The following is a 24521-nucleotide window of genomic DNA, read 5'->3' on the forward strand; positions in this document are numbered from 1 at the left end:
TACCAAACGGGGGCGGGGAGTGGCCCTCTCCTAGCACCCTCAAGTCCCTGCTTTCCTAGGCGGGTCATTGGGTCCCAGGCTTGTGTTATACACAGTGTTTGGCAGGGGGTGTTCCAAAGAATCTGGAGGACTTTCTTTTGCCTGGTTAATAGTGTGGAAGAAGTTTAATATAATCAAACAATGAAGTGCTTAGTAAATAAGCTCACCCAGACATAGCTGTGCGCCTACCCGCAGGGATTGATAAGGAGTGTTTGCTATGGGGATAAGACATTTTTTGTGCAAGGAGTGTTTGCAGGGACTTACTCCACAAGCAGTTTTTGGCATGTTGCACTGACCGGTGTGGCGCACTTGGCAGAGAAAGCCGTTGTTTAGTTGTTCTATTTGCAGCGACTAACAATGAATATGTGTGTGGGGCACTCACATATAAAGTAACTGATGCCAGAGCAACCTGGAATGCCCTGTGGGTGAGGAAGGCAGCTAAAGGTGCACAGGTACAAAGCAGTCACATTCTCCCCTCCTTCCCTTCTCTGCTGTGGTTACAATAAGGAAGTCCCCATGTTTCTGTTTCCTTTTGCATCTCTACATTTAAAACAGGAAACTGCATGTTACTGACGCAGAAGAAGAAGAAGAAGGGAACTTAGGGAGATTATTCTGAACAAGTGCACTGCCTGCAGAGTGGAGTGCAGCTGAAGAGGGTGCAGCGGGCACTGAACAGGGACACTCTGCTAACTGCATCTCACTGACTCCACCTGACATGTCTTACAGCTGGTACCATGGGAACATCACTCGCTCCAAGACAGAGGATCTTCTCTCCCAGTCTGGCAAAGATGGGAGCTACCTCGTCCGGGACAGCGAGTCTGTCTGTCGTGCCTATGCGCTGTGTGTCCTGTAAGTTTCACTGGATTGTGTCCAGGCACTGGCTGATAGTGGGGATTACCATATTCTCTATGTTTCTATTAGAAGAGCTGGGCAGTAACAATAAGTATTGGGGTAATTTGTGTCCTTTGTATCTGTGAGTTTGGGCGGGCCTCCACTATAAATCATCTTTGTAAGCGTCATCACTAAACTCCCCAATTGGCCCTTTTGGGCCCAGTACATATAGGACATTTGGTTTACCCTGTCAGGAGCAAATTAAGGCAAAGTCAGAGATGACATTTAGATATGACTATAATAAGTATATATGAAATATTAATATGTTATGTAGTTATAGTTTGATTACAGTTTACATCCTTGGTGCTCAACTTGTAGTCATCCATCATTGTTTAGCCTGAACTCTGTGTTGATGCGTCAGCAAACAAGTTACTTAGCCAGTATATGAATAGAGAGTGTATGCATAATGTCATAGTTACACCTACTCACATCTGCACAGTTTTATTTAAAGGGTATACAAATGATAAATATTACATGATATTAAAGGGAATGGTGCCTTCCAGATGCTGAGAGGCCAGGGTAAATGCCATATATGTACTACCCTAAAATCAGCCTTATTCAAGGGAAGAGTTGAGGCAGCTGGCACATTGGTCAGTAGTTCTTAGTCTGCCATGATATTTAATGTGTTTGCCATTGAAAAATGTATATTTTAAAGCTGTGTTATAAGCTGATACTTTCTTTCTGTTGGCAGAAACCAGAGCTGCGTGCACACCTACAGGATCATACAGAATGCTGAGCACCAGCTGTCAGTGCAGGTCAGAGAATCTTCCTTGTGTATCTACCAGCACTTTCATTTGCCTACAGTGGTGCTACTAAACTGTTCTTTCTCCAGCTCTTTCAAAACTTTTCAAAATTTTTTAGTATTCTTAGCTATTAATAAAGGTGAATGTTGGGTGCTGTAGTTCAGTAATCACCGGAAGATTGCCCTCAAATGCTTGACTGGGTTCCACCGTTTTCCTGAGAAATCAGCGCCATGTCTGATAAAGGCAACCAATGCGGCTAGACTTTCACATGAGCCTGTAACCGTACTCTATTAAGATTGCTTCTAAAATGTTCTAGCTGCTATTAAAGAATAGCACCAAAAATCCACCAATTTGAAGGTTAATGGATTGTGCATGCATTTCCCATGGTGTCATTTAACTCTCATTTGCCCTTAAGCAATTTGTGAACTACAGCTCCCAGTATCCCTAGATAGGCAAAGACAAAAAACCAATGAATGAAGTACATTGACGTGAGCTAAACACAGTACAGATTTTTTTTTTTCTGTTCCAGAGGCCAGAGACAGGAACTTGTTCTGTTATACAATGTAACACTGTTATTACATGGTTTGGCTTTGTTTCACATCCCTTTTATTCAAGGTCTCTGTTTTATTGCTGTTGCAAAGCAAATATTTTAATGTTCAGTTCTGTGAACACACACATTTTAATTATTGTTAGCTGTGGCAACAAACAGGGGCACCATCAGGGGTGGATGGGCGGAAGTCCTATCAGGTGCTTCTCCCATTGGAGGCCCACTCACACATGAGCTCCTTCTGATAGTCCAGATTGGCTGAGTCCCAAGAGGGGCATGGCTGGTCATGGTTTAGGCAGATTGGTTTGGATGGTTTAGATGTAATAAGGCATGGCTGGGTGGAACAGGGGGCTTCATCTATTTAGACTGTGCAGCAGTGGGCTAATAAAATGACTCCGCTGGATAGGTAGGACCCAGCAACTAATTAGTATTGGCCCTAGTGATTTGTGATGGTTGCCCTAGTTACAAGCTTTATCAAAGGTTCAATAAAATGTACAGGTATGGGATCTAAAACCCATGATACAGAAAACTATAAATTACAGGGAGGCCATCTCCCCTATAATCCAATTTAAATAAATAATTATCATTATCATCATAAAATAGTAACTTGTTCTTGATCCCAACTAAGTTATAATTAATTCTTATTGTAGGTAAAACAATCTTATTCCATGTTTAAATGATTTTATAGTTAAGGATATAGATCCAAATTATGGAAATACCCCTTATCTGGAAAAGCCCGGGTCCCCAGTATTCTGGATAATAGATCCCATACTCGTGCAATGTGTTTAAACAGAAAGAGAAACTGCTATAAAAGATATTGTATTTTCAAAATGCTCTTTCCTCAGCTCTTTCCTTCTTTTTGGTTTAATACAACAAGAAGTAAGCAAAGCAAAGCAAAGTGTTTTTTAAAGTCTCCTTAACAGTAATGGCAACACCAATGACCTTGGTAACACAATAAAAGCAAATATTTGATTGGCTGTTGTATGTTACATCACAGGTGCAAATTTGCCCAATATTGATGCCCACACATGGGTGTACAGCCTGACCATTCCTTTGTAGTAGGCTCTATATACTGTATATTAGAATAAGAATTAGAGATGTTGGTATATTCCTACTGCAATACTGGTGAACTTAAAGGAATACTGTCATGGGAAAATATTTATTTTTCAAAATCAGTTAATAGTGCTGCAGAATTCTACACTGAAATCCATTTCTCAAAAGAGCAAACACATTTTTTTATATTCAATTTTGAAATCTGACATGGGGCTAGACATATTGTCAATTTCCCAGCTGCCCCAAGTCATGTGACTTGTGCTCTAATAAACTTCAATCACTCTTTACTGCTGTACTGCAAGTTGGAGTGATATCACCCCCTCCCTTTCCCCCCCAGCAGCCAAACAAAAGAACAATGGGAAGGTAACCAGATAGCAGGTTCCTAACACAAGATAACAGCTGCCTGGTAGATCTAAGAACAACACTCAATATTAAAAAACCCAAAACAGCAGCCTGCCAGAAAGCATTTCTCACCTAAAGTGCAGGCACAAGTCACATGACCAGGGGCAGCTGGGAAATTGACAAAATGTCTAGCCCCATGTCAGATTTCAAAATTGAATAAAAAAAATCTGTTTGCTCTTTTTAGAAATGGATTTCAGTGCAGAATTCTGCTGGAGTAGCACTATTAACTGATTCATTTTGAAAAAAACATGTTTTCTGATGACAGGATCCCTTTAATCAACTCTTATCTATCTATTTCAATAGTAGATTGATCATTAGGGATTCTCTGTGTTTAATGCACACAAACAAAGATATTACAGAGACCACTGACATTTAACAACTGTCGCTCTCTGTTTTTTCTTCCTCATTTCTAAACCACAGTCATTTTGCTTGTTAAATTTAGACACCCAGAAACAGAAGTTAGGAAAGTGACAGGTGTGAAATTATGTGTTTTCTCCTATTTGTTAGTTGTTGGAATTAGCATTATTACACTGATGTACAGTAACTGGGTACAAATGATATCTCCAGGGCTGCTTTGAGTCCTTTTGCCAGTGGAGGTAAAATTAGTTGATTGGCCCAGGCTTCCCCTTATCTCCCCTTGGTGGCCTCCAACTGTGCAGTTCTTCTCATCCAACTGCCATATTGAGAGAAAGAGAGGGTGAATGCCAACTTAGACTTCAAGTGTTCACCTTGCCTGATGGTCTAGATGCCCCTGGGTAACTCTGCTGATGCCATATAACTAGTTCACTTATTGTAAACTGTGAGTATCATGTACTATACAGTTGTTTGGTGTCAGCTACGCCCAGATTACATCATGATCATTAGAAAAGATGTGTCTTAGGCTAATGCCAGACGTGGTGCTTCTCAGCTAGTGCCTAAAATGGTTTTCAACTTAAGCAAACGCATAAATTCATTAAAGCAATTGCATATTTCTATAAAATGAATATGCATAGTGACTGCCTAATATTGTGTTCAGTGCTGATGCAGAGTTCAGCATTACTCAGTCAGGACAGCCTGGTTCCAAGCACTACTGTACATGCCCCATTTATCCCTGTAGTACAAACCCTATAGGCTGACAATTATGATTATACTATTCAAAAAGAGGCAGGTCATGCCCAATAACTTTTGAAGCTTCACTTCACATTGCCAAGCTCTGCATCAGCATAGATCAACCTTTTAGTTCAACCTCGGCTCTAAGCAGAATATATAACATTGTCAACCCTCCTTTGTACACAGAATACAGTTTAGAAAGCAATCGTTTGTGGGGCACTGCATCAAACACTTTGGCAACATTCCAAAAGATCACATCTACTGCTCCCCCACTATTCCACTTCTTACTAACCTCATCCTAAACTAACAAACTGAGCAAGTAACGAGTAGTCTATTTATCCGCAGGTTTGTAGAAATAATATACTACTTGTTGCAATTACTGAGACACAAAGGACAATGACACCTACAGTTTTGTGCCATTCATTTACCCTCCAGCGGACCAGTTCAGATGACCAATACCATTCGAGAATTTGAACACGGATAACTTCACTTTTATTACAATATATAAAACAAAGTTTGTACATGGTCCAAGTACTTTTCCAAAGACTCACTGCATATCAGACATCCATGCAAGTGCTCCTTATGCCCCTAACGAAGCCATTGTTATGGCAAAACGCGTTGGGCGGCATAGGTGAATAGTGGTGTGGCTAACTCCCATCCGCTCCCAATGTAGATACAGAATTGGCTACAATGGGTATTGGCTAAAGGGGCTTATCGAGCTCACTTAGTACATGTCTCAATGTGAGACTGATTTAACTGGAGTTATTTTGTGTAGCGGGAACAATGTGTAAACACCTTCCAACTTATGTATTTGTATTCATGTTTTTAAAGGATCCTGCACTGCATGGATATTTAATATGCAGTGAGTCTTTGGTGTTTTTGGAAAAGTACTTGGGTGGTGTACAAAGCATTATCCGCTTTTCAAACAAAGTGCTTGATTGCCCCTAATATATCTTGATAATATTTGAAATTGACAAGTAGGATGAGCCAAATACCAAAAGCCAAGCTGAGAGGAAGTGAGGAGATTCTGTGGCTCACCACCTGCAGTGACAATGTACATGCACTGGAAAATAATGTTTCAGAATATTAAAGTAAGCTATGTCCACTTGTGAGCATAGCTGGCTGGATCTTCTCAGTGGGAATGCACTCCCCCATGAGAATGGATCTCCACCTGTACATTAGCTAGTAAAGGTATTAGCTGCTTTTGAGTCAACAGCCAATCTCAGAACCACATTCAGCTAATAGCAAAGTACTAGTACTAGCAAATCCCCACTGCAAAAAATGCCTACCTATAATGTCACACTGGAAGAAACATATAGTTGCTATGTTTTCTGGCTTTCAGGCTCACTGAACCTGTCAACCCAAGATCAGATCCTATAAGGGTTTTAATTTTATTGTAATTCTTTCTTTTACTTCTTCTCTTTCTTTTCTTTCCCTCTCATACTGATCCTTTAGTCTGATTCTAAACTGCCACCTAGTTGCTAGTACTTAAAGGGCACCTGTTGGCAAAAACTATTATCCCCAACCAAAGGAGCAGGATAATAAAGCCCACATTCCAGTTGGGGGTAACAGAATTCTTTTTTTCTTAAATAAATGCCCCTCCACAACTAGGACACTTGCACTGGGAGGTAGCTCCCAGTTTCGAGCGACCATGTCGGTCAGTTGCGACATTCACTCATTGGGGCAGATATACTAAAGGGCGAAGTGACTAACGTTAGCAAAAATTCACTGGCGAAGGAGATAGACTCTAGCGGTAATTCGCTCCCTTACGCCTGGCGAAGTTGTGCTCTGGCGAATGGACGTAACTACGCAAATTCACTAAGATGCTGATTTTACTGAACGTTACCTCTTGCGCCAGACTTGCCTTCACCACCTCAGACCAGGCGAAGTGCAAAAGAGTAGATAGAAATTCCTCAAGAAATAGTTGATAGTCCCAAAAAACGCTGGCGACTTTTCATTTTTTAGGGTGATAGGCTGCATAAGATCGTAATTTTTTTCTGGGGTACCCCCCTACATTTCCTAACATATGGCACATAAACTATACACTGGGCTCATGTGTAGGACAATATAACAACTCTATTTCATTTTAATAAGGTTTCCCGGGCTTGTGTAGTGTAATTTATTGGCTGCAACATATACGTCCATTCAACTTTAACTTCCCGCCATATGCAAATTAGCCAATGCTAGCGCAATTTCACTTCGTTTGCTGCAGTCACGCTAGTGCAACTTTGCCAGAGTTCGGCGTCCTGGACGCAACTTCAGATTTTAGTGAATTAGCGCTGTCCAGGCGAATCTGCGACTGGCGAAGTGATGCGATGTGAGCGAAGCCATCGCTGGCGAATTTTCGGAGGTTAGTGAATTTGCCGCATTATGCACATGTGTGTGCCCCAACATGGCCGCTCGAAACGGGAGCTCCCTCCTGGTGTGGGTAGCCTTGCACTGACGGGGGGCAATTTAAAAAAAAACTACTGTTACCCCCAACTGAACTGAACCTTTGCTTGGGGGTGATATTTTTTGGCAACAGGTGCCCTTTAAACCCTAGCAACCAGTTAGCAATTAGAATTGCAAGTATAAAAGCATCATAAAAAGCTTATACTAGAGCAAATGAAGAATTTTAATTTGTGCAGACTCACACTCAATAAAATCTACAGATATACTGCTGATGTTCCTATTCAGGTGCTCCAGCCTTGATACAACTGGTCATGTATATTACACCTTCTACATTACATATTTCTCATCTAGGGGAGAGTCCATATTCCATACACCTGTTCTGCACTCCTTTACCCGTACACTTCCTCATTCAAAATAATAAAGCAGTGTTCTGTTCCACAGTACTCGCCTCATCATCAATAAAGGGAGAACTAAAGCTTAACTAAAGAAGTAGAGCAGAAATGGTGTACATTATGTTTTGGGCTTCTGTACCAAACCAAGACAAAGATGCCCCAGTAGCTCCCCATCTTATTTTCTGCTGATTTACTGCACATGCTCTGTGCTGCTCTCACTTACTAACTTAGGGGCCAATGCACAAGATACTAAATATATATCTTATGAATGTCACAATATAAGCCTGAAGAGAAAAACTGCAGCACCTCCTGTTTGCAAATTGTGAAAATTTATTACAATTGGTCAGTAACAGGCCTGTTACTGACCAATTGTAATAAATTTTCACAATTTGCAAACAAGAGGTGCTGCAGTTTTTCTCCTTTGCTGTATATTAGGCCCATGGCAAGGGCCTGTACGCTGCTTTGCACTCTGACCGAAAGGAACTTATATGAGGTGGTTGAAGCACACACATCTGTATACTTACAATATAAGCCTGAGGCTGATTAGTAAATAATTATTGGTATGCAGCAGCTCTGAAACCAGCACAATTATTAGCAGAATTAAATAATGAGCCCAGTAGCATCAGCTTCGATGACAAACCTTATCTTCTGCTTGACGATTTGTGACAACCCCTAAGCTTAGCTTCTTAACAGCTGCTCAAAGCCAATGAGCATGTGCATCACATAAACTCCTAACAAAATCCAAGATGGGAAACTCATGTGACAACTTTGAAGGCCTGGATCTAATATAGAGATGCTGAACCTTTAGGCTAGTTCAATAAGTTTAATATATTTAATATGGTATTTCTAGTATAATCATGCTTAGTGTTTAGTCCTCCTTTAAAAGGTACTTTAATAATAAGTTAATTGTGACAAATGACTAGCCAGTAGTAGATATTCTCCAACAATACTCTCCAAACCACTTATCACTGTGCTAACACAGAAAGCAACTTCCTTGCCAGGTACATTGTCACAAGCAATATTAAAAATAGACACAATCCTGTTCTTGCTACAGTAGCAATTTGTTCTGCTTATCAATGTTTCATTATTAAGAACCTAGGCTTTTCCAAGATGCAATGCAAAACAGATAGGGGAAGCCAGGTGCAGCTGAACACAGACAGGATCAAAGATCCCATAAATTACAAATGTATCAGATTATTATTATTAATAATAATAATTATGTAGATAGGCTGTCAGCTATATATAACGTTCTTAAGGTTTACATCTATCTATATCGGTATGAATGGGTTGCTCGATAGATAAATGTCTGTGAAGGTTCTCATTCATCCAGCTCATGATATATCTATATCAATAAGTCAAATCAACTGGAATTGCTGTATTTTTTTTCTTTCGCTAGTCATCCGATCGAATTGAGTGAGTCAGTCGGATGACTAGTAAAACATCTTCAAGAGAAAAATAAATACAGCAAGTCCAGTTGATTTTTCTTATTACTATAGATCTGATATCAGTGGTTTTCAGTGGCGTAACTACCGGGGGAGCAGGGGGTGCGATTTGGCCAGGGCCCGCACCCCCTCAGGGCCCCCCGGCAGCTCGCGCACCACTCAGTTCTGCGGCCGTTTCCGGCCGTACTGAGGGGGCAGGGCCCGGCTGCACGTCCCGCGCCAGGGCCCGCCCCCTCTAGTTACGCCTCTGGTGGTTTTAAAGTTGTAATTTAACTGTAAATGTAATGGCTATCGTAAGAAGTATTCAGTTGATTCTGAATGTAATGAAAGCTAGCAGATTATAAGGACTGTGAAGAAGCTTTCAAATTCTGACTTCCCTTTCATTGTGTCAGAACCAGCATTGCAGAAAGAGATGAACACCAATCAGATACATTTTTAGATTATGGAAAAATGTTATTCAGAATTATATTTATTTATAATTAGATATTTTTATAATACATTTTATATTTTTCTTTTAAAAGAGGTAATGGCCCATGGGGTGATTAAGGGTTTATTTTTTTTTATCTGGGCAATATTCACCTTGGTGGGCAGATGGCAAAACACTTCAAATGACTCATCATTCATTTCAGTGGCGATCACCTGACTTCAGTGTCGGACTGGGACACCTGGGGCCCACCCAAAAACCTTTGACCAGGGGTCCACCAAGTAATCTTAGACCAGGGGCCCACTCTCACTGCTATTATTCTTCCTCTCCTCACTCAACCTCTATTCTCCTAGTATCTTTTCTTTACTTACTATAATCTATTATTCCATCTATTAAGCCACTTAGTTCTCATTGAAATAGGGAATGGCCATGAAATAGGCCAAATGTCTAGCAGCATGAGGGCCCACTGACACCTGGGCCCACCGGGGCTTTTCCTGGTTTCCCGGTGGGCCAGTCCGACACTGCCTGACCGGTCAACCCAGGTTGACAAGCCAGGTGAATGAGGGTCAATTCTGAAATTTTTTTCAACTGCCAACTGAGCTGCAAATCATTTGCCAGATAAAACATCATGGATTGTCCCATGTTGTCAAGGTGCAAAAAAGAATATTAGGTTGCACCACACCCAAAGCGGGTACACAGTTACCATCCATATGGCTGCCGTTACTTGACTGTTTTTCAGTTTGATGAGGAAATATCAGTTTATTTTCTTGGCGGTGCTAAAAGTTAGGCACCCCAAGTGATTGTATTTACTTACCTGACACCCTGGTCCAGGGGCTCCTATCAGCAGAAAACGGCACCCATCCAGGGGTTCTTCCAGCAAGCAATCGGCTTCCTTCTTCTTCTTTCTTCAAATTTCCAGGGGCAGACACATGTGTAGTGGAGCGAAATAGCCGACTTCTTCATTAAAGTTCAGCTTTTCGCACTACTGCGTACCTGCGCGAAGAAAGAATTAGAAGTAAGCCAATCGATCCGTGCTCGCTGGAAGAACCCCCAGACCAGTGCCGTTTTCTTCTGATAGGAGCCCCGGCCCGGGTGTCAGTTAAATAAATACATTCACTTGGGGGTGCCTTACTTTTGGCACCCCCAAGTAAATACCAACTTTCTTTCTTTTTTAAAATGCATTGGTGCTAAGTAAATAAAGGGTATCTATAAATAACAAGGAACTGTCGTACTAAATCCTTCCTTGTTTTCGCCACACTATTTAAAACATCATGCCTTTGATATACAAATATCATCTAGAAACTGGCCTCATATATATTATGCTTACTAGCTCACATAATGAGTGCAAAAAAAAAAAAGTGACTTCCTCTAAAGTCCAGGGAGTTAATTTAAGACATACAAATACTTGCAGTGACTATTATTATTTTTAATAAAAACTCACATATTATAAATATTCAAAAACAACGCTTACTAGTAAATGATATGCTTCTGTTGTAACGGGATACATACTAACGTCAGATAATTCCCCCTGCATTTAATTATTTACCCAACCTGAACATTTTTTGTTGCTAATTTATGTCAAGTTTAGAAATAGTTTTTTTAATATTATCCTTTTATTTTGACTCAGAAAAGCATCATAATTACTTGCACTGTATCCCTAGACAATCTGCTATCATATACTTTAAAGTACCCCTAAAGAATGTGTTTTTTACGGGCCACATGAACACTTAGGGGCCGATTCACTAACTTCGAGTGAAGGATTCGAAGTAAAAAAACTTCGAATTTCGAAGTGTTTTTTGGGCTACTTCGACCATCGATTGGGCTACTACGGCCTTCGACTATGACTATGACTATGAATCGAACTATTCAAACTAAAAATCGTTCGACCATTCGACCATTCGAAGTACTGTCTCTTTAAGAAAAAACTTCGACCCCCCTAGTTTGCCATCTAAAAGCTACCGAACTCAATGTTAGCCTATGGGGAAGGTACCCATAGGCTTTCCTAAGTTTTTTTGATCGAAGGATTATTCCTTCGATCGTTGGATTAAAATCCTTCGAATCGTTCGATTCGAAGGATTTTATCGTTCCATCGAAGGAATAATCCTTAGATCGTTCGATCGCACTATTTGCGCTAAAATCTTCGACTTCGATATTCAAAGTCGAAGGATTTTAATTCCCAGTTGAATATCGAGGATTAATTAACCCTCGATATTCGACCCTTTGTGAATTGGCCCCTAACCAGAGGGGCACTGAACAAACACACTATGGGGAACACTTTTACGCACAGCAGATACATATATTACCCTGTTTTCTATGCAGATGATATACTTTTACTATACTTTTCAAAAGTACCCCCTTTTGTAAATTACAAGGATATTATAAGTTACCGAGGAGTTTCATGATCATTTAAAAACACGAGACCGGAGGCCAAATGTTTTTATACAGGTCATGGAACTCTAAGGTAACTTCTAATATCCTCATATTTTGCAACTGACAGTGAGTCATGTGACAAAAATGACATTACTACTCACCGTTTATAACTGATGACATCACTACTCATCGTTTATAAGTGATGACATCACTACTCATTGTTTATAAGGATATCATTTACAAAATATTCATGGCTTTTGTGTATTATATGCATATTATTGTAGATCTTTGGAAGCTTGGCAGGTACGTTTTTTGGCTACACTCTATATTTGCCTCCAATGTGTAGAGAAGCCTCTGAAAATGTATATGTTGCAGAAGCGTTCCATTACTGTGTTTTTCAGGGTCGCCTCTAACTCCATTCTATCAAATATAGTAATTATTTATATATTCATATTGTAATAGGCAAACAAATGAGGGCAATGCAAAGGTAACCTGCAGCCTGCAGGTAGCAGCGTCAGGCAATCCTGAAACAGTAAAGCTGATTAGGGGTGACACCTTTTGGCCTGGTTCAATCCAGGCAGGGGGCAGGCTGTGAACAATGGGGGTGGGGCAGTGACACTGCAGGGGCAGGTTGTGACATCATGGATGGGGCTATGACAAGGTGATCGCCGATTGGCTGCTCGCAACATCAATCATAAGGAATCCTGCCCGGTTTTCCTAATTTGGAAAACTGGGCAGGCAGTTTTGACCCTGGCAGCCCTTCAAAAAAACCGGGCAGCCCAGGTCAAAACCGGACAGGTGGAAACCCTAAGGCTGATGCCATGTGACTGTGTAAGGGATGATGGGTGAGAGGAAGTCAAGGGGAGACCATGCACAGATCTGGCAGCAGGGAGACAAGAGATCCCCTGGGATGTAAAGTTGGTAAAGTGAAGGAAGGGCATATGCATGGTAAATACTTAAATACTACTATTATAATTCACAAGTTTCAGTGAGTCATGTGACAGCAATGACATCAGAACTCACCGTTTATAACTGATGACATCAGAACTCACCGTTTATAAGGATATAATTTACAGGATATTCATGGCTTTTGTGTATTATAATAATAATAAACTTGTCCTGTACTCTAATGGCTATGACATACGACTAGGGCGGAGGACAAAATGCCCCTCTCCAGTTGTCATCAATCTTAATACTGTTGAATGGAAAATGTGTTACAAAGTGGTGACAGGTTGTCCTTGACCTCTTGGACTACTTAAAAATGCTCTCCATATAGACTTGTGTACCAGTTCTGATAGGTCATATGCCTTTTCACAGGGAGGTCTATTTCATAATGAGTGCTAATTGATACCACACTATGCTAGTTACTCTACAGGAAAACCAGGAGATTATAAAGAACCCCAGAAAAGCAAAGCAAGTGGTCATGCGTTAAGTGTGCAGTAGCCTCTTAAAGAGTTATTTCCTCTATATTTAATGTTTCTGTTTTCATATATACAGTATTTCATGTTTCCATTTCTCACTCACTAGTGCTACGTTGTGGTAGAATGAAGAAAATGAAAAGGCAAAAAAAGGAAAACGTAGAGAAGCATTAAGAGAATTCACTAGTGTGTGTGTGTGGCTATGGAGTATTAAAATGGCACCCAAAAAAGGAATTGAATTAGGTATTTCCTACTGAGGGTGAGCTTTTAGCTTTCCCACGATGATTTGTAGAAAATTGCATCCCTGATGCATATGAGAAGCTTTAGCAGTAGGGGTCTTCTTACATGTCCTTACATGTCTCTATCCCTTGCTCAGTGTTGGTGCATCCAGGATCAAAGCAATGCAGTTAGCATGGAGCAGAAAAGACATGGGCAGTACTATGTGCGGAGCTCTGCACTGCCATATTTTGATGATGTCCCAGGCATTCCCTGTGCTGTTTCTATAGATGCATGCTCAGCGCAAAAACCTCACTAAATGTTCTGTACTGCACATGCACTCACACAGGGCAGGCAGAGGATACATAGAAAGACTGAGGAATATGGTGGTGTGGTGCTTAGCATAAAATACCTTCAGTCTGAGCATTTCTTAAATAAGAAGCTCTTCCAGACCCCCCCCCCCAGTGATTTTAGGTTTGGTCTTGTAAATGTAATTATATGTATTAATCATACTGTATATTATATCATATTGTCAGTTGCTTTAATGGCCTGAAACTTCTAGGCCCGACCCATTAATGTGCACTGCAAATAAGGGTTCTAACCTAACCTCTTAATGGCCCTTTAGTGAGCTGGGCCATTTAAAACAAATGTTATCCCAGAAAATCAGGTACTGGAAATAACAGCACGATGAATTTTTAAAAACGTCTGTCAATATTTCTTAAACACACACAGAAAGGGAGGCAACTAAAAGTGTATTACTAGTATTTTAGTTTTATTTTACTCTGCCCTTGACTGGACCCAACAAAGCTAATTAATACCCTGGGTTCAAATTATAATTGTTTAGTGATTCACCGGATCCCAGATTTGGCCAAGTTCAGCATTTTTCAGCAGGATTTGGATTCGGGCAAATCCAAGTGCCTGGCAGAACCGAATCCGGAAAATCATTTGACTTTTTTAACCACGCACTCCACACACGGTTCTGTTCCACTGCTTTTGTCCCAAATATGCATATGAAAATTCGGATTTGGTTCAGTTTTCGGTCAAAACTGTGATGGATTCAGTCAAATCCTAAATTGGTGGATTCAGTGCATGCCTAGTATTGTTTCATTTCCCCTAAATGTGTTAGAGGAAGAAAAGTAACAATATAAATGTAAATGTTTTATTATGGTTATCAAAGACAATCAATAACCCATCCAAATTGTTGATCTTCAATATTCAGCACCCTCAAAAGGGTTAAACAAGAATGGGATCCATTGTCTGTAAACCCCTTACAAAAAGATATGAATTACGGGAATGTCATCACAGACTCCATTTTAATTAAATAATTAAATATGTTTAAAATCATTTCCCTTTTCTCTGTAATAATAAAACAGTATCTTGTACTTGATCCCAACTAAGATATAATTAACCCTTATTGGTGGCAAAACAAGCCTATTTCATTTCTGTTTAGATGTTTAATTAGTGGATTTAGGAACAGAGATCTAACTTATCCGAAAAACTGCTTTGAAACCATAGTTTCTTCAACAGAGACAATATCAAATGTTATTTTAGAAGACAGGCACATTTGTAATGCAGTCTTTAGTACAGAAACGGGGTTCTACATGCCATGGACTTACACAACATAGAGGTGTTGCCTGGCCATTCTCTGGCTAGTGAACTGTAAAATTTGCAGTTCAACCAGCTTCCCAAGCTGTAATTGTTCATTCCAGGGCATAGTATGGACACCGCATTTTCATGCTAACTTGGAAACATATAGATTAAAATGCCTCTTTGTGTACACTGGGCACAGCCTCTCTACCAATGGCCAGGAATAAGTGTAAATATTCTCTTTACAGGCATCAGAAGGAGTTCCAATGCGATTTTTCACTAACTTGGTGGAGCTGATTGAATTTTACAGAAAAGAGAATGTGGGTTTAGTCACACACTTGCAGTATCCCATAGAGAAGGAAGAGGAGGGCCCAGAAGAGCCAGATGAAGAGCAAGGTAAGGCTCAAACTGCAGCTGGCTAAAAAAATATTAATGACTGCTTGGTTGCTATGGGTTACTGCCCTGGTGCAAATGTGTCCAGTGTTAATACATGAGCCCCAAAATGTGTTATTAAACTGTGAGCACAGAGATGTGAATGGGTCAGAACGGATTAACTGAACGATTCAACACAAAAGTCTTTGTGTGCACCACAATTTGCCTTGTCCTGGTTTAAAGGGATCACTATATGTGCTCTGCTTATCATCTAAGCACCAGTAAAGGTGGCCATACACGGGCCGATAAAAGCTGCCGACAGACCGTGTCGGCAGCTTATTGGCCCCTTTATGGGGCCCCCCGACGGGCTTCGCCGATCTATTCGTTGATGCGGTACTGCGATCCGACCGCCAATTACTATTCGTTAGGATCCGATCGTTGGGCCCTAGGGATCAGCCCGATATTGCTCACCTCAAGGTGGACATATTGGGGAGAGATCCGCTCATTTGGCGACATCGCCAAACGAGCGGATCTCTCTGTGTATGGCCACCTTAAATAAGGGACTCCCTCATGTAATGTCACATTACAACTCATGTCACAATTACAAAAGACACCTCTCAGTAACTCTGTATTGCCAAAAAACCCCTTTAGCATCCACATGTTGCACCAGACAGCTCACAATACCCTCAACGTCTATCACATATTCTACAAATGACTAGAAAGCAGATTAAACCCAAGATACATTTAAAAATCTTTATTATGAATATTTTTAGCTCTTTTCCAATTGATCTTCCAGTCTGCAATCCGTAACCAGTGCATGGTTGTTAGGGTAGCAAGGACCTTAGAAAACAGTTTAGATTTTGACTAAAGAGCTACATTATAGCATAAGATAAGATAAACAAATGTTGAAATTTGATTTAGAATTCCATTCAACATAATACAAAAAGTTAATCAGAAGGTGAACTGCCCATTTAACAGTTTCAAATAATTATAAAGTAAATATTTAGCTTTAATTCTGTTCTATCAGTGAATTATTTAGCTTCGATTTTCATACAGTTGGTAAGTAAGGTGCTAGAATAGCTTACAGGCACTTTCCATCTGCTTATATGAATACATGAAAGTGCCATCTTAGTGGTGAAATACTTGACTATATATGTAAAAACTGTCAGCAGCACATCAACAATTCTTTCTTTTGTGGTGTCACTAAACTACGTTCTATGTAGGTTGCAATATTTACACACACACACTTAAGGACTGCATCGGCTATTTGATGCTGTCCTATGACCTGTTGGCGCCCATCTCCTTCATTGTAACCCTATAGTTTGAGCCTAGCGATGAACGATTGGATTAACCTGTTATCGCCCTGCCTTTGGTGGGCATATTGGGTTAAGATCAGCTAATTTGGCAACCCTTACGAGCGGATCTTATTGTGTATGGCCACCTTTAATCATGTGACTACTCAAGCTCTGCTTCTTTCTGTACAGCCACCACTAATACATAAGGAATTTGATCTGAAGGGTCCAATATTCATATAAGCACAATAATCTGGAATTTTTATGCACTTCCAAAACTGCCATTCCCCTGTCCTTGTGGTGAAAAAGGGCATTGGCAAGTACATTTTCAGAGCTGGAGAGTTAAAAGAGGAGGTGGATGGAGTTGCCTGACATCTTACCACATCCCCCAGAGCAAGGGAGAAGCAGAACTAAACCTACTGCAGCCAATATCTTCCCCTTCCACAAACAGTACGAAGAGTCTTGTGAATCAGTGTCTTAGTAATAACATAAAATAATACTTTCTTGCACTGTCTAACCAAACCACATAACGACATTTAGGAATCCAGCCAACTAACACAATAAAAACAGTGAATTGGGATTCAATGATTTATGCCACCAGCAACATATGAGGGTTATTGCAGTATGTAGATATGACATATTCCCTTACACTGTCTCTTAAGTTGACCTATTCTTTGCCATGACCAAAGCACAAAGTTATTCAGCAGTAAGAAATGATTGCTGGTCAAAGTATCAAGAAGAGAGAAGCAGGGCAGGGTGAGATTGATATGTGCATCTATACTGTATGTGTGATATTGAGTCTGAGTCTGGGCCCCAGGCCCCCCAGTCCTGCCTTGGCAACAACCCCTAAGCTCAGCTTCTCAACAGCTGCTCAGAGCCCACTGAGCATGTGAGTGTCTCAGACACTTTCCAAGATGGTGACCCCCTGTGACAAGTTTGAAGTCCTGGATCATTGCTGCTATTGACAAGCTGAAACTTTAGTCAGGTGCAATACGTTCAGTGTATACAATATGTCATTTTTACCCAAATAAATTTTTAGGGTTTATTTCTCCTTTAAGCTTACCGTCTGTTTTGGGTATATAAATGAAACTAGCAGTGCATTAGGTGCAGTGAGAAAGTAAAGAAACCCTAATGTTTTGTCGTAAATAAATGTTTCTTCTCAGAGGCGTAACTAGAGGGGGGCGGGCCTTGGCGCGGGACGTGCAGCTGGGCCCCGTCCCCCTCCGTACGGCCGGAATTAGCCGCAGAACTGAGTGGTGCGCGAGCTGCCAGGGGGCCCTGAGTGGGTGCGGGCCCTGGCCCAATCGCACCCCCTGCTCCCCCGGTAGTTACGCCACTGTTTCTTCTTTCCCTGGTTTAGTTTCCAGTGTTCTATACCATTATGTAACCCATTACAAAGCCACGGAATGGATAATCCTTATTTAATAATTCAGGCCTTGCATCCTAAAACTGGCCATAGTACTCATTTACAACTTACAGGCCAGGGTGCATCGTTCCCCGCAATTTGTACCATAGATGTAGGACGATGTAGAATGGAACTCAAAAGACCTGTGTTTCCCCCATGAATACAGTGTTATTGTCTTTCAGCAGCACTGTATTCATGAAGTTTAGGCTGGTGGAGCCATATAGGCATCCTCCATCATGCTGCTAACATGCACTTCATCCACAGTACTGGATTCATACCTGCCTGCTTTTTTTTAAAAGCGACATGATGTGCAGAGTGCAGCATTGTCCTAGACACAAGTGTTAAAGAATGACTTATGGGTGGTGATTTTTCATATAAACTAAACCCACTGGTCTTGTAGACCCTTGCCTATAGTAAAAGAACATGACTACAAAATATGAACCTGTGCTGTAAAGTATTGCCGCATATGTTATTACATGTATTATTATATACAGTTTATATTGCTGCATATTATTAACCAGTCCACATTGAAGCTTCTGTATTTTATCTCTTATACTGTAACTATAATCAGGTCTTTTGTAAACATTCAATCATCTTACATGCAATAATAAAAGGTAATGCAAACAATCACATACATGGTAAATAAAACTTGTGCAAATAAGAGGGTGGGTAAGATACTGTCTATGAGACATACAGTACATCGCAACTCCAACTGCCCTTAATTGGTTTTCTGAATAGAAGGTAATCTGTAGTGCATTTTAGTCCAAGTTAAATCAAATAAAAAAGAAAATGTGGAGAGTATTAGCAGTAGTTCCTGTTTTAAAACCCCAGAACCACACAAGTGCAGAAGTAACAATATTCTCAGGCGAGGAGAGGCAGCTCTGTTAGGAACAGAAGTGCAACTAAAAGCAAAAAAAATCAACTGAAAAGGATAAGTATTTGCTATTAGCTGCTATTAGCTGCTATTTTATAGTAAGGTTTTATATTTAAATACTGTGGTTTAGTTTTTTATAGTTTTTTTTCTGTCTTGGGTGCTAAATAGCTTGCTCTAGTGTTTAGCTGCTCTTAAGTGTTTGCTCTTTAAGTGGGGGATCTGTAAGTGGAGTTACAAGTGGGGGATGTGTAAGTGGAGTTACAAGTGGGGGATGTGTAAGTGGAGTTACAAGTGGGGGATCTGTAAGTGGAGTTACAAGTGGGGGATCTGTAAGTGGAGTTACAAGTGGGGGATCTGTAAGTGGAGTTACAAGTGGGGGATCTGTAAGTGGAGTTACAAGTGGCGGATCTGTAAGTGGAGTTACAAGTGGGGGATCTGTAAGTGGAGTTACAAGTGGGGGATCTGTAAGTGGAGTTACAAACACCGGAGTTTAAAACCAAAGGAGGTTGAAACTAGATCAAAAGTTTGTTCTAAACCCTAATTTTTATTTTATTTATTTTTTTATTCCTGTTTTGATCTGTAACTGGGATAATGAGTGCTAGCAAGATTGAAGGTCTGACTCAGGGCACAATCTGTCATATGTATGCAGATTTGGAACAAGAGATCCAAAATGCTTACCTCTGAGGTGGTTGTGAGCAAATTGCCACTTTGGAGGCTCGAGTTAGAGCACTAGATCTTGAAAGGAGTCTGTTGCTCACTGAGCAGGACCTAGCGGGGTCAGATAGTTTGTGGGCAACAGAACAGCAGCAGGATGTTGAGGCAGCTAACTGGGTGACAGTTAGAAAATCTAAGGTGGGCAAAAGAAAAATGGAGGCTTATCCGTAGCTTATACATCGCAACAAATTTGCCAGATTGTGTGATGATGATGAGAGTATGAACTCCGGATTGGCAATTCTAGACGGGCTGATCTCTCAGCCGGGAGACCAGTTTCTCTAGTAGTGGTGGGGAGGAGAGTAGAGACAGGCCTAAGCAGATTGTGGTTGTAGGGGACTCAATTATTAGGAAAGTGGATAGGGTAATGTGTCATCTGGATCGCTACAACCGAACAGTTTGCTGTCTACCTGGTGCCAGGGTTCGGCATGTGGTTGATCGGGTAGACAAATTATTGGGTGGGGCTGGGCACGACCCAACTGTCTTAGTGCATATTCGTACCAATGACAAAATAAATGGTAGATGGAAGACCTTAAAGATTGATTTCAGGGATCTAGGCTCTAAGTTCAGGGAAAGGTCTTGCAATGTCATATTTTCTGAAATCTTGCCCATGCCACGTGCAAGTTTAGGAAGACAGCGAGAGCTTAGGGAGCTAAATGCGCGGCTCAAGTCTTGGTGTAGGAAGGAAGGGTTTGGGTTCCTAGAGCAATAGGCTGATTTTTCCTTGGGGTACAACCTATACAGTCGTGACGGTTTGTACCTCAATGGAAGGGGGTCCACTGTGCTAGGGGAAAGAATGGCTAAGAGGTTGGAGGAGTGTTTAAACTAGGCAAGGGGTGGGTGGGTGAGATAAAGAATTATGGGGAAGCTAGGGTAGACGAGGCAGTGGGGTTAGTAAGGGGTCATTGGGGAGGAGTGAGGGGGGCATATAGTTTACCAGTTAAGGAGGTCCCTCTGTAGGAAAACAGAATAATGCTAACTTAACATATAATTCTCCAATAAGTAATGCAAATATCAAAAGTAAAAGTAGTAACCTCCGCTGTATGCTGGCAAATGCACGGAGTTTGTCAGATAAAATGGGAGACCTAGAATTAATTGCATGCTCTAAAAATTATGATATTATTGGTATCACTGAGACCTGGTGGGATGAAACATGTGACTGGGCTGTGAATTTAAATGGTTACACCCTTTTTAGGAGGGACAGAGGGATTAAAAAGGATGGAGGAGTGTGTTTGTATGTAAAGCCTGAATTAAAGCCATGCACTAAAGAAATAACAATAGCTGGCACTGGTGAGGGTGTAGAATCCCTCTGGGTAGAGATTTTGACTGTGCAAAAGGTAACAAAAAGAAATATCATTGGTGTATGCAATAAACCACCTTGTATAAGTGTTGAGTATGAAGCCCAGCTACTCTTGCAGATACAAGCGGCTTCACAGCTGGGTCAATTTGTTACTATGGGTGACTTCAATTATCCAGACATTGACTGGGGTAATGGGTTTGCTAAGACAGAAAAAGCTAGTAGGTTTGTAAATATGCTGAATGACAACTTTTTATTCCAGCTCGTTCAGAAGCCTACTAGGAATAACTCTCTTTTGGACCTTGTAATAACTAACAATACTGAACTCATCTCTAACATTTGTGTGGGTGAGAATTTAGGGAATAGTGATCATAACATGGTCTCCTTTGAGATTCTGTTGCAGAAAAAAATTCTATAAGGGAGTAACTAAAACACTAAATTTCAGACGTGCAAACTTTGACAGTATAAGGGCATCTCTGCAACATATTAAGTGGGAAATGCTTTTCACAGGGTTAAACACTGAACAAAAATGGGAAGTCTTTAAAATGCTGCTTAATTAATATACTTGTCAGTATATTCCACTTGTAAGCAAGGAACATCGTTGCAAAGAAAAACCTTTTTGGTTGAATAGAAGCGTTGGTGTTGAGGTGGGTAAGAAAAGACGTTCTTTTAAGGCTTTCAAGTTAGCTGGTACAGCCGAAACATTTATATGGTACAAAGAGGCCAATAAATCATGCAAATCCAAGGCAAGCTAAAATTTATATGGAAAAGGATATTGCAGCAAACATTAAAAAGAATCCAAAATTATTTTTTTTAAATATGTTAAGGCAGGAAGGGGTAGGACCTTTAGCATCAGAGGGGGGTCAGCCAGTTGATGAAAACAAAATAAAAGCGCAGATTCTGAATTCATATTTTTCGTCTGTCTACACAAATGAGGAACCAGGTATTGAAGGTTTCCTTCTTAACAGTCCCAATTCTAGTAATACAACTAATGATGCATGGTTCACACATGAGGAAATTCAAAAGAGACTAGAACATGTTAAGATCTGTCTGTTTTAGCCAAGGCACTCTGTTGCTGTTGATGATTTAGTATGAAAATCCTACTAAATCTTGTTGATTTGAGAAATTGATAATTACTAAAGTATTACTGAAATTATTAATGACTCTTTTGTGCCCTCTTCTTCCTCACCCTGCAACTCCCATGATTTTAGGAGACCCTTTTTGCCCTATTTGGGCTGTACAACAACATGACACTTTCTGCAGCAGGAGTGAAGTACTTGCAACTTGATGTGACTGTAAAGCCCAGTATAAGAATTTTTGGCCCATTATAATTGTGGGTATTAGGGATACCCTAGTTAAGCTTCTTCTATAGCTCGTCCTTATCAAACAAGTGTGTTCACACAAAGTTAAATCAGGTTGAAAAAAGACAAAGTCCATCAAGTCCAACCCCTCCAAATGAAAACCCAGCATCCATACACACCCCTCCATACTTTCACATAAATTCTATATACCCATACCTATACTAACTATAGAGTTTAGTATCACAATAGCCTTTGATATTATGTCTGTCCAAAAAATCATCCAAGCCATTCTTAAAGGCATTAACTGAATCAGCCATCACAACATCACCCGGCAGTGCATTCCACAACCTCACTGTCCTTACTGTGAAGAACCCCCTACGTTGCTTCAAATGAAAGTTCTTTTCTTCTAGTCTAAAGGGGTGGCCTCTGGTACGGTGATCCACTTTATGGGTAAAAAGGTCCCCTGCTATTTGTCTATAATGTCCTCTAATGTACTTGTAAAGAGTAATCATGTCCCCTCACAAGCGCCTTTTATCCAGAGAAAACAACCCCAACCTTGACAGTCTACCCTCATAATTTAAATCCTCCATCCATCTAACCAGTTTAGTTGCACTTAGTCTCTGCACTCTCTCCAGCTCATTTATATCCCTCTTAAGGACTGGAGTCCAAAACTGCACTGCATACTCCAGATGAGGCCTTACCAGGGACCTATAAAGAGGCATAATTATGTTTTCATCCCTCGAGTTAATGCCCTTTTTATGCAAGACAGAACTTAATTTGCTTTAGTAGCCACAGAATGACACTGCCCAGAATTAGACAACTTATCTACAAAAACCCCTAGATCCTTCTCATTTAAGGAAACTCCCAACACACTGCCATTTAGTGTATAACTTGCATTTATATTATTTTTGCCAAAGTGCATAACCTTGTATTTATCAACATTGAACCTCATTTTCCAGTTTGCTGCCCAGTTTTCCAACTTAGACAAATCACTCTGCAAAGTGGCAGCATCCTGCATGAAACCTATAGTTCTGCACAATTAAGTATCATCTGCAAAAATAGAAACAGTACTTTCAATGCCCACCTCCAAGTCATTAATAAACAAGTTGAAAAGCAATGGACCTAGTACAGAGCCCTGCGATACTCCACTAACAACACTGGTCCAATTAGAAAATGTTCCATTTACCACCACTCTTTGTAGTCTATCTTTTTGCCAGTTCTCTATCCAGGTACAAATACTATGTTCCAGGTCAGCATTCCTTAATTTAACCAGTAACTTAATTGTATCATTTATCTGCTCCTGTAAGGAGAGACGTCTCGGTATTAGCAAGGCTATAAGTGTGCATTAATGTTGTGATCAGTTTATGGTATGGTAAAATTATCCTGTTTTCTATTTATCTCTTAACAGAATCAGCTCCCCCTAATGTTCCACCCAGAAACTTTACACCAGTTTTAGAAACAAAGGAGTGCCAGACAGCAGTAGAGAGAGCACCAGCTGCAAATGCATCACTTCTTCTATCTGAGACATTGCTGCAGAGATTTCAGGACACAGACAGTCGTTGGTAAGTCCTCAAGCTGAGAAAAAGAGAACTACTCAGATCTCAATGAGCTGAGCTAGTAGTAGTCTAAGTTAAGTTAAGTTAAGTATAAAACTTATCTTCAGTAACCAAGTCATAATCAGGGGCAAGGATGGGCATTGGTAGAGCCTGTCTGCTCTATAATTTGACCAACTCTTACCTCCTAGACCAGACCCATGAGGGGTTGGGGAATTTCCAATGGGATGCGTTTTCTAATAAATTGCATACCTAGAAATAGTCAGTTCAGTAAAAAAGTGTTGCCAGTGTTGGTGAACCGTCTATTCTGCTGTTTTGATTCTGAAACTGAAAGATTGCTAAAGTATGCCTGTGCTATATTGTTACTGTGCATCACAGGCCAAATAGAAAGAGGTCACAAAGTTAACTCAACGAGTATAGGAAGAGTTTCAGGTGCACTGCCCTAAACCTTCAGCTAAGGGAGCCGATCCAAACTATAATGTAGTTGAACAGGCACTCATAGGACCATTCCTCCACACAGACATAATAAAAATCAAGATTATTTATTTGATTCTGTTAAGGCACAGCCTTACGCATTTCTTTGACTATGATTAAGTATCTGCTGTGAAAAGAAAGGCCATGTCTTAAAGGTAACTTTTAGTATGTTATAGAATGACTAATTCTATTGGTCTTCATTATTTATTTTTTATAGTTTTATAGTTATTTGCCTTTT

At 40.5% G+C, this 24521-nt stretch overlaps 1 protein-coding gene across 1 annotated transcript in view; it reads left to right on the top strand.

Annotated features, from left to right (window-relative positions):
• Positions 1–458: 458 nt before the first annotated feature.
• Positions 459–24521, top strand: part of inpp5d.S (inositol polyphosphate-5-phosphatase D S homeolog) — a 66317-nt gene continuing 42254 nt past the window's right edge. Inside the window, exons 1-4 of the mRNA XM_018265844.2 lie at positions 459–888; positions 1622–1685; positions 15253–15400; positions 23665–23818. Of these exons, the coding sequence (XP_018121333.1) occupies positions 755–888; positions 1622–1685; positions 15253–15400; positions 23665–23818 (500 nt within the window). The 5' untranslated portion in view covers positions 459–754. The remainder of the gene's footprint in view (positions 889–1621; positions 1686–15252; positions 15401–23664; positions 23819–24521) is intronic.

The sequence above is a fragment of the Xenopus laevis genome, chromosome 5S (genome assembly GCF_017654675.1).
Source record: "Xenopus laevis strain J_2021 chromosome 5S, Xenopus_laevis_v10.1, whole genome shotgun sequence".
NCBI classification, from domain to species: domain Eukaryota; kingdom Metazoa; phylum Chordata; class Amphibia; order Anura; family Pipidae; genus Xenopus; species Xenopus laevis.